Genomic DNA, 11,137 nt, shown 5'->3' on the forward strand with positions numbered 1-11,137 from the left:
ATCGTAGTGGTATATTCTTACCATTTCTAACAGCTTGGAGTAAACATTATTCTTCAGTTAGCTAATGATAGCCTTGCCTTGTATAAGGTGTAGAGGTATACGGTTTTTAACCGTGATCGCACGTCACCGTGCCTGGGCACTTGCGTATGTGCCAACCAGCTTACGAGCCTTTTGAGTGTGTGAAGCAAATATGCACTTAACAGCACTTAATTTATGTGTTGTGCCGTACGTAAAGCGTACAGAAGAAGAAGCTAAGAACCTTTAAGTAGAGAAAAAGAAATGAACCTTTAAGTAGAGAAGAAGAAACGTGATCACATGTAACAGTGCTCGATGACCTACGGGCTCTTTGAATGTGAGAAATAACAAGTAAAGAAAACTTGTTTACTTAAGTACTGCACCGTACGCCAAGGCGTACAGAAGAAGAAATTAAGAACCTTTAAGTATAGAAATAACTAAAGTCTTTCAAGAAAAGCTAAGTTTAAATAAGATACATTTTTCCTTTTTTTTGCCTTTTATTCTACGTGTGTAACTATTTTTTCTTTTATTCTTGTGTGGACTATTTGCTTTTACCTTTCACTATATACCTTTAAAACAAACTCTTTTGACACGCGTCTTACCCGTGCCGGATGACACCTTATATATTTCAGCAGCTACACTAAAGTTAAAAACCTGCCTAAAGTTCAAAACTGCCTAGGACTGAAATCGACCTAAGAAAGAAAACTTGAAATTTCCTTGGATTATCAAAGAAAGCAAGTCTGTGTGTTCAACGCTTGAGATCGGACTGCGACGAAAGAAAACAACGACGACTTGAAAAAGATTCAACAGGTATCTTTCATCTTTGTTTTCCATCGGAGTAGGACATATTTGAGAATTGCTAGTGCTCCTCGCGAGACTGTATAAATTATAAAGGAGCTTAAACACCTAATAAAATCGTCATGGCACCTGTATCCGGTATCCAGAGGAAACATCTGCGAGGCGTGAATGAAAGTCGTTTTGAATATGACGTTTCTACAATGGAGGACCATCTCCATGACAACGGAAAGCCGTTCAATACAGCGACAACCAAACTTCAATCAGAAATAGATTACAAATATAGACAATTATCTGATTCCATGAAGAACATAACGGATTTACAAAAAAATGAATGTAACTGTGAAAACATAGAATTAATTTTCAAGAATCAGTTCGCCAAACTGAGAATGTAATAAAATAAGTTAAGCATCAAACTTTTATCCATCCAGAACACCGAAGATGCAAGGAAACTGATACAAACCAACGTTGACTCTAAACTGAAAACTATAACCACGTTTTGTGGAAAGACGACGGAATGGATATTTGAAGTGCAACAACATAAAAGCCCCCATCAACAACCTAACATTTCGGCTAACCAATTCAGGGATTACAGAACAACCACCAACATTCCTGACGTCTCACCGGAAGACAGTATCTCTCAGGTTTCCATTCAAAGTAAAAGTCATGTAAGCTCAAGAGCTAATTCAGGTAAAAACTCCCACATTTCCATAAAATCTAAACACAGTACAAGTACATCGGCTACTCCTAGTAGTGTCATCAGATCTCACGAAATAGCGCATGCTGTGCTGTTGGCTAAAGCAGAGAACCAAAGAAAGCAACAGGCTCTAGATATGGAAGAAATACAGTTAAAAGCTATAAGAGAGGCTGAGGAAATGCAGTTTGAGGCCAAAAGAGAACATGAAGAAGCTCAGCTGAAAGCTAAAAGAGATCAACTGGCTTTAGAAGCAGCCATTATAGAATCCGACGCAAAATTGAGAGCTCATAAAAGACGTAATCGAAGTTCAGATATGCCAAATTCTAATAATGCTCCTCTGAAACCAGATGTGAGAAATAAAAGTCCACAAGATGCAAGTATTCGTGACTTTCAACGTAACAATGAAAGTAAAAACATTTCTCAGCAACAGCTTTATGATCAAGAAAATAAAGTACCAGCACCTCTTCAACAATTGCACTATGAACAGTGTCATGATCAACTGAAAGAACAACAGTATATAACTCGAGTGTCTTATGTGTCATACAGTAAAATCCCAATATTTGACGGAGATCCCTCAAAATATGTGGATTTTATAAGAGCATTTGACCAAGATATCGACAATGTGATTGAGAATCCGCAAGACAAATTGGACTTTTTGGCACAGTTTACTAAAGGTACACCTCACGAGATTGTTAAAAACTGTAAACATTTGTCACCGTTAGAAGGTTATCAAAAAGCCAGAATGAAGATCGAAAGTCTTTATGGAAACCAGCTACAGAATGGAAAAGGTCAGAGCGATTACGCGACCTCTCCTGACGAATATACAAACATTATACCTGACTTACAAAGCGGACAACAATTTGAAAGTAACGATAACATTCGTATTAAAGTTTGTAAACTTCCTTGAGACCTACAAGCACCGCGGCAATGCAAAGTTCAGAGTATCGAAAGTACGGAGAGCAGGCGAACCCCTCTCGCCGATCCAGCGAACGTTCTGGACAAACAGACAACATCAGCTTTGAACCCCATGTGCAGCTCAGCTCTACAGAGCCATACCTTCGAGAAGGAAAAGGACAAAACTGATCGAGAGAAGTATCCTTTGGAAGGTGTCCTAAGAGAAAGCAGTTTTGCTACAAACGTTTCTGCTGCAAACGAAAAAAGGGATACAGACACCTCAGTCGAAAAGGCGGAGACAGCTGGACGTACAAGCGGTAAGCTCTGTCTTTTTTGCAATGAAAATCATGATCTTAATGAATGTAGTGCAATTCAGAAACTAACTTATGAAAGTAGAATTGACTTTTTAAAATATAAAGGCTTATGCTTTAAGTGCCTTAAACAAGGACATTTTAGTAAAGACTGTGAAGAAAAGATTATATGCGAAATATGCTCTCATGTACATCCAGTAATCCTGCATATAAATAAGGAAAAAGGGACCAACGATAATGCCACACCTCCTAAAGAGGAGAACGCTAAGTCGGATGAGAAGAATATTCCTTCCGCCCATATTTTTGTTGAACCGCAAGAGATTTGTACTGATACCGGGGCCGGTATGGAGTGTGTTTTAACCGTGACTCCAGTTGAAGTTAAGTCTGAAACGAGTGAAAAATGTGTAGAAACATCTGCTCCAAAAGACTCTAGCAGCTCAGCTACATTTTGCACAGTAAGTGTGCAAGAGCAGTTAAATCTTTCTGGAAGAAAGTCTCACATCTACATCAGCACTGTAGAAAGAGACAAAGTAAATAGACAGGAATTAGTAAAGTTTACAGTCTCAACGGAGTTACAAGTCTGTGCAGTAGAAAAAAATACATTTTGTGATACACCAGAAGTGTTCACACTGAACTCTGTACCAGTGAAAAGGGAAAACATCCCTACAGAAAAAGATGTCAAGAAATTGTCTTATTTAAAAGATGTGCATCTACCCCGTACAAATGCCCGCAAAGTCATAGAGCCATGGCAAATCATAAATAGCGAAAATGAAGGACTTTATGCTGTGAAAACATTCCAGGAGTGGATTGTTAATGGATCGATGAAGGACTCAGACAAAGAAAGACTGCAAAGTTATTCAGTCAATCATGTGACAGTAATGGAGATAGAACAAATGCTACTCCAGTAATACAATACAGACTTTCCAGAACGCGACTGGGAGGAAAAGGAGGAAATGTCACAGGGGGACATTAAATTCATGCGCATAGCTTAAGATACTGCAAGTCTAGTGAACGGACATTATTGCACTAATCTGCCTTTTAAAGATGAAACTCTTAAAGTGCCAAACAATCGATGTGTTACCAAACAATGTGCTTTTGGACTTAAAAGGAAACTTACAAAGTATCCAACATTCCATGAGGATTACAAAATTTTCATGAAAGACATCTTAGACAAAGGATATGCCATCAAGGTACCCACTGAGCAGTTAACCCTTGAAAAAGAGAATGCCTTAAGAGGCACAACACCAGAGGAAGCAGTTAACACTGTGTTAAATAATTTCTGTGTCGATGACTGTTTAAAGTCAGTTGATACAGAAGAACAAACCATAAAATTGGCCAAAGATCTCCAAACCCTGTGCTCAAAGGGAGGACTTTATCTTACAAAATGGACAGGTAACAGCAGAGCAGTCTTGCTGTCAATCACTGAAGAAGACAGAGCAATAGATCAAAAAGACCTGGATTTAAGTCATGACTTGTTACCAGTTGAAAGAGCCTTGGGTGTTCAATGGTGCACACAAGCTGACAGTTTCAAGTTTAGCTGCAAAATAAGCCTGCTACAAGACGTGGTATTCTGTCTGCGGTCAGCTCAATATATAACCCACTTGGATTTTTAGCACCAGTCGTACTCCCTGCTAAGCTCATTCTAAGAGAACTGTGTAAAGAGAAATATGCTTGGGATCAAGAAGTGGACCTGTCTACTACCGAAGATCCGGAAGTTAAAAGGTATGGAGTAATCTTCACCTGTTTAACAACTAGAGCCGTGCACATAGAGATCGCGCATAATTTGGACATAGATTCCTCATACACGCCATACTCGGGTTCAAGAGTAGAAGAGGCCGAGTTAAAATCATACGCTCAGACAATGGAACAAATTTTACTGGAGAAGAAAGAGAGCTAAGGGAGGCTATAAAAAATTTTGAACACGAAAAAATCTGCAACGAAATGATGCAAAGAGAAATCAAATGGATTTTTAACCCACCATCAGCCTCTCATCAAGGAGGAGTTTGGGAGAGACAAATCAGAAGTATAAGGAATATTTTAAACTCGACATTAAACCAACAAACCCTCGATGATCAAAATCTTCCAACGTTGATGTGCGAAGTGGAATCAGTACTTAACAACAGACCCCTCACAGAGACGTCAAACGACCCTAATAATCCAGAACCACTCACACCCAATCATATATTGTTGATGGACACTCAACCTGAAATACCACCTGAACTCGTTTCAGAAAAGGAACCATATCCAAAAAGACGCTGGAAACAAATGCAATACATGGCTGATTTATTTTGGAAAAGATGGACTAATGAGTATTTGCCAATACTCCAGCAACGTCAAAAATGGCCTGCACCAAGAAGAAATTTTGACCAGGGGACATTGTCTTAATTGTAAATAAAGCTATGCCTCGCAACTCCTGGGTAAAGACAATACCAGATGCAAAGGGGGCAGTCAGAAGAATTTGTGTGCAGACCTAGACCAGCACATTGGACATACCTGTGAACAAACTGCGCCTGCTCCAGGAAACAGCAAATGTTTGAAATGATTAATTTTTCTTTTTGCATGTTTAATTATAAATTTCTTAACCTTTGTGTTTTTATAGTAGAATCTAAGTTTCTTAAGTTTTAAGTAAGGATTAAGTTTAGTAAAGTAGTGAAGGCTCTTAGTAAGTAATGTTAAAGTAATTGATTTCTGCCCTAGCATAAACAATTAGGGGCCGGATGTGTAAGAGCCATTTTCCTTGTTCTATAAGATTCATGAATATTTCTTAGATGACAATGCATAAATAATGGGAGGTTCCTATAACCCCCGTAAATAGAATCGTAGTGGTATATTCTTACCATTTCTAACAACTTGGAGTAAACATTATTCTTCAGTTAGCTAGTGATAGCCTTGCCTTGTATAAGGTGTAGAGGCATACGGTTTTTAACGTCACCATGCCTGGGCACTTGCCTATGTGCCAACCGGCTTGCGAGCCTTTTGAGTGTGTGAAGCAAATATGCACTTAACAGCACTTAATTCATGTGTTGTGCCGTATGTAAAGCGTACAGAAGAAGAAGCTAAGAACCTTTAAGTAGAGAGAAAGAAATTAACTTTTAAGTAGAGAAGAAGAAACGTGATCGCATGTAACAGTGCTCGATGGCCTACGGGCTCTTTGAATGTGAGAAATAACAAGTAAAGAAAACTTGTTTACTTAAGTACTGCACCGTACGCCAAGGCGTACAGAAGAAGAAATTAAGAACCTTTAAGTATAAAAATAACTATAGTCTTTCAAGAAAAGCTAAGTTTAAATAAGATACATTTTTTCTTTTTTTTTTCCTTTTATTCTACGTGTGTAACTATTTTTTCTTTTATTCTTGTGTGGACTATTTGCTTTTACCTTTCACTAAATACCTTTAAAACGAACACTTGGACTCTGAGAATTCTTTTGACACGCGTCTTACCCGTGCCGGATGACACCTTATATATTTCAGCAGCTACACATGTCATAATTTTCTTAAACATTCTCTACAAAGTGTTTTTTATTGAACAAAAGCAGATTCTAGCAATCTGATGATGTGTTCTAAATGTAGAAATACGCATGTTTTAGGCACTGTACACAGCCTTCCAAAATGCGATTAAAATTAAGTTCTTCTGCGGCTCTACCATTAGCTGCAGCAAGAAGGTTATTTGTGCCAAATGTAATTTGTTTGATTTATTTCACAAAGTCATGCAATTCGAGAGAGAGAGAGAGAGCCAGGGAGATTGACAAATGACAGTTGTAAGTGAGGTTAGGGAGGCAGAAAATGTGAAGGACACAAGCTGATTATTTTAAAAGGTGCCGATGTCTGCTTGACCAATATGGTTAAAAAACCCAAAGTCTGAAGGTATTAATAACCAGACAGTTCTTCTGGTAGTCACCCATATCTGACAAGAAGTCTATGAATATGGAATTATGGGAGTGTTTATAATGACGAGGATTCAGCACGACATCAGTAGCGTCTCGCTATGCCACTGACATTCCTCGCTGCTGGATGGGACATCTGTGAGTCAACACTCTCCCACTTGGCTGTGATGCCCTTTGCTTCTCTCCAGCCTGAATATGTATGTATACAGGACTATGTACTATATTCCGGGAATTAATGTTACATTTTAAAACAAGTTAAATACATATATCTCTTTTTGTACCATATTTCTCTGTTGTAAATATTTTCCGCCATGAGCACAAAAGAGATGGTATTGGTTCTAGTCAAATCTGCATCAAGAAACACATCCCAGGTGAGAAAGAGAGCCCCCTGCTGGATTCATTAGCCAACATTTATCCAGCTAGCTGTCATAGTTTCACTTGATTAACAGCACTGGTAATCCAAGATAATGTGATATTACTGTACATTTCAAGAGCAAGGGTTACTCGGAGGACATTCATTATTAGGCCTGGAACCACAAGCTGATCTCTTGCCTACTTTGATAGGCACACTCAAGACACCTGTCAGCAGGCTTTGTCCTAAATGTGGAAGTAATATGCAGTCCAATCAGTAGAGGATACACCTTTTCCTTAAGACTTAATGAACATTGTTTGCTCTCTTTACGTTTTTATAATTTTTTGAGCTAGTTAGGGTAGACATAGGCTGGCCACTCTCTGGAATCCTTATGAACACCTTTACTACGTGCAATATTGGCTTTTCTCATCTCTAGCTCTGTGACACTGACTGAAACAAATTACAGAGATGAACTCTTGCAACAAAAGTTACAAAAAAGGAAAAGACTAAATAGAAAAACTAAACATCAAAAATTAAAAATAAAAAAATTCACCTTCTTTCATCCAGGAGCATTAAGTCTACAAAGAAAGGTGAGGAAAATCGGGAACCTTTCAAAAAAATTCTCATTAATTACTGGATCAGATGCAAGGCATTCTTTCTCTACACAATGTTTTCAAAATACTATATAAATAATGATTATTTGTTTGAATTAAAACCTCAGATTGAATTAGATTATGTACACTTGCTGAACCCAGGTTTTGTTACCAGGATATCCAAACTTGTATTTCCTTCTACATCTTTCAATATATCATAACATTCTTAAGCCCACCAGGTTTGCAGAAGGCATTACATATTTCCAATAACCCCAAATAAGGACATTTACAACAATTTTCATTGGCTTAGCAAAGAGTTTAACATACTCTTTGTAGAATTATCCACTTGTCTTGTTTTTGTCACAATAAAGACCTTTGAAGTGTTAAGTAATATTTAAATTTAAGAATATTTAACTTCCTGGCTAATTTTAAGATAATGCATACAATTTCACTAACAGGAAATAAGTACTGGAATAATTCTTTATCAATGACAGTAGTAAAATCTTCAAAATGGCCAAACTGTGTACACCTGCTAAACAGAAAAAATTCTCAGTAAATACAGGCTGAATTGTGCTCTATTAAGGAAAAACATTACAAAGCATGATGCTTCCACACAGTAAAGAAAAATAAACCACAATTTTAAACAAACACATTTTTACCCTTGAGGTTGAGTCATGAAAGGTATATCTGTTTGCCTCCCCTCGACAGAGTTATCTGGCATCAGGAGAATTGGAATGGAAGGGTGATATGGATTGGGCGAAGAGCTTAAAAAAAAATAATAACATACAGCCTCTAAGTAGAGCAAGGCACACTGAAGGAAAACAAACACTGATCAATGACAGAAAAAAAAGGTAACCATAATGCTATTAGGAAAGAAATACCGGTATATATTGATATTAGGAGTTTAATGATTCATAAATTCAGAGATTCAGTTTGAACCTTTTTTTTTGTTCAATTTTCAGTTAATACAAACTAGTCAGCCAGTAGTTTTTCATGCTGAAATTATTAACAAGTAGATAAAAGTAAATACTATGTTAAAATAAATAATAATAATTAAAAAAAAAATCAGATAATATTTGTATTGGCAAAAAAATAAATAAATAAAAAGCTGCATCTCCTACAAATTTCAGAAGAATCATCAATGAAAATATGCATAGCTTTTTTTCTCTTACTGAATTCACCATTGACCACAGTGAACTATAATGAATCCAAATATTTACTGCAAACATTTTCTAAAGGAAATCCAGTGTCAGGAATATTAATAAATATATGGATCAATATATATTGAAAACTTCATATAAATACTGTATTTATTTAGATAGTTTGCAATTCTCATTTTAAATGAACAGTACTGCTTTTAGGCACATTAATCATTAGATGAATTACTGAGTCTCAGTAGTTTAATATTCACTGCTGACTCCTTAAACCTAGGGAACAGGGTTCACTAGATAAACTCCCAATAGTTCTGTACCTGTATCACTTCCTCTAAATCATCCTCAATACCGTCCATATTTGGTTAGATCTGTCCCTGTTGCTAAATATATACTGCATGCCTTTGCAACAAGCATTATTTAAAAAAAAAAACACTTTCTCCTACTTCTTTCTTCATCTACAGAAATCAATTGACACTTTTGAACTCTTTGGATAGATGACCACCAGACACCAATTCTGTTACATGTTAGCCAGTGTTTTGCTCTTGGACCTTAAATGACAGAAACACCTAAGTCAATAATGAAGGGCTAAGTGGCCTGCAATTTATTTATTACTGTATGTAGTCATTTTTGGCTGACTTTTCTTGTGAAACATATGTCATATAGGCAATTTAAACATGACCATTGTGATGCTTTTGGGTTTTTTTTTTTAACCAAAAGAAAGAATGAGTATGAATTCCAATGTCCAAATAATACGTGATAAATGCAGCATTAAATGAAAATTAATAGGAACATGGCCACTTTGTGATCTTCAAAGATATGCGTGCAGACTGACCATTTAATTGCATCCTGAGAAATCACAGCACATAATTTTATTTGTAATTTATCTAATGGGTAACTTAGTACTTGATTTAAGATGTGTTTAGCACAGTACAATTTTGATTACAAAAACACTTATCTGGTTCTGCACAAGTAAAGATTGTATTGCATAGTTTACAAAATATGAGCAAGGTATTTGACTTTACTTTAAAATCATGTTTTAAGCAATCTCTGACACTTTGAAAGTGCTATAAACTAGTGTTAATTATGCATGCATGCATGTATGATGTATTAAATAAAAAAAATTACAGTATTGATATAATACTACTGTTAAAAATAAACCAACATATTGCAAAGTTCAATGGATAAAAGTTAAGGTTAAAACAATCTTTCTACACTTTTTATACAATGACACAGTATGTTTCCTTCAATAACACCATTATCCATAAAACAAATCTAACCTATATGGGTACCGTATTGATGAAGCTGTTAACTTTTAATAAAGATACTGAAAAGTCAACATTCACTCACGTCTTGGATATTGTTTCCATATCCACACATACTGTTGGCACTTTGCTGCTACAGTGCTGGTGGAACTTATAGCCGCACGTTTGACATCTGAACCCGTGGAAAAGGAACTTGTGGCAGAAATCGCAGTATGCCAACTTGAAAAATGTTTTACGCACCTGTCAAAAAATATAGCATCACATAAACAATATAACAAGGAGCACTAATTTGCAAGCATATGAGGAAAAAATATATATAGTATGTAAATTCAGCAAAAATCATACTATATATGGAAAACATTTTTTTTACTTTAGAAAAACAATCCAGCATTTGTGTTCATTTGAATTGGAGTAGTACTGGTGATTTGTAAATAATGTAATCACCTCTTTACGGAAATTCAAAAGTGAGTAATAGCGTGCTGTTTTCCAACTTTAAACCTTTCAACTTTTAACATAAACAAACATAAAATAATTTCATAATATAGGAAAAACTTTATGATCTGAAATGGGACAAAAGCTATAGACAAGTGCACATTATATTAATACCACCACTTAAATTTTAGCAACACTCTAACACTGGGAATCAAAAACCATTCAGATGACCTGCGCTTTAGTCTTTGCTTGTTTCATGTAAAATACCACAAGAAATTAAAAGCTGTCACATGTAAAGACTGTTGTAACTTCTGCAAACAGAATGAAACGAGTATCGATTCTTTAAGGCAAAGTTCAATTTAACACAATGTAGAGAAAAGAAAAACAAGATTGCACTTTTACTTGTCTACTCAATGAATTAAGTGAGTGACTGGATAATATTATGCAATATCTCTCTCTCTCATATTATATATATATATATATATATATATATATATATATATATATATATATATATATATATATATATATATATATACTGTATACAGACTACGAATGCCATGGATGTAATTACCCCAATCTACATGCTGTCAAATGAACGAACCACATGCCGTGGCTTTGCCTCTAGCGCTGACGACCGAGGTTCGATTCTCTAAGAGGGGGGTGCAGTGAGTGTGTACGCCTGATGAGCCCAGAATTAGGGCGAGACACATGTCGTGTACTCTTTGCATTATTTGACAGTAAACTAT

General features: G+C 36.1%; 1 protein-coding gene across 2 annotated transcripts in view; it reads right to left on the reverse strand.

Annotated features, from left to right (window-relative positions):
- The window catches only part of araf (A-Raf proto-oncogene, serine/threonine kinase), a 141,274-nt gene that overhangs the window by 34,804 nt on the left and 95,333 nt on the right, over window positions 1–11,137 (reverse strand). For both annotated transcript variants that reach the window (XM_028813405.2, XM_028813406.2), the window contains exons 5-6: window positions 10,042–10,196; window positions 8,200–8,304 (exon numbers count right to left, since the gene is read on the reverse strand). In XM_028813405.2, the coding sequence (XP_028669238.1) occupies window positions 8,200–8,304; window positions 10,042–10,196 (260 nt within the window). The remainder of the gene's footprint in view (window positions 1–8,199; window positions 8,305–10,041; window positions 10,197–11,137) is intronic.

The sequence above is a fragment of the Erpetoichthys calabaricus genome, chromosome 11, assembly GCF_900747795.2.
Source record: "Erpetoichthys calabaricus chromosome 11, fErpCal1.3, whole genome shotgun sequence".
Lineage (NCBI taxonomy): Eukaryota > Metazoa > Chordata > Cladistia > Polypteriformes > Polypteridae > Erpetoichthys > Erpetoichthys calabaricus.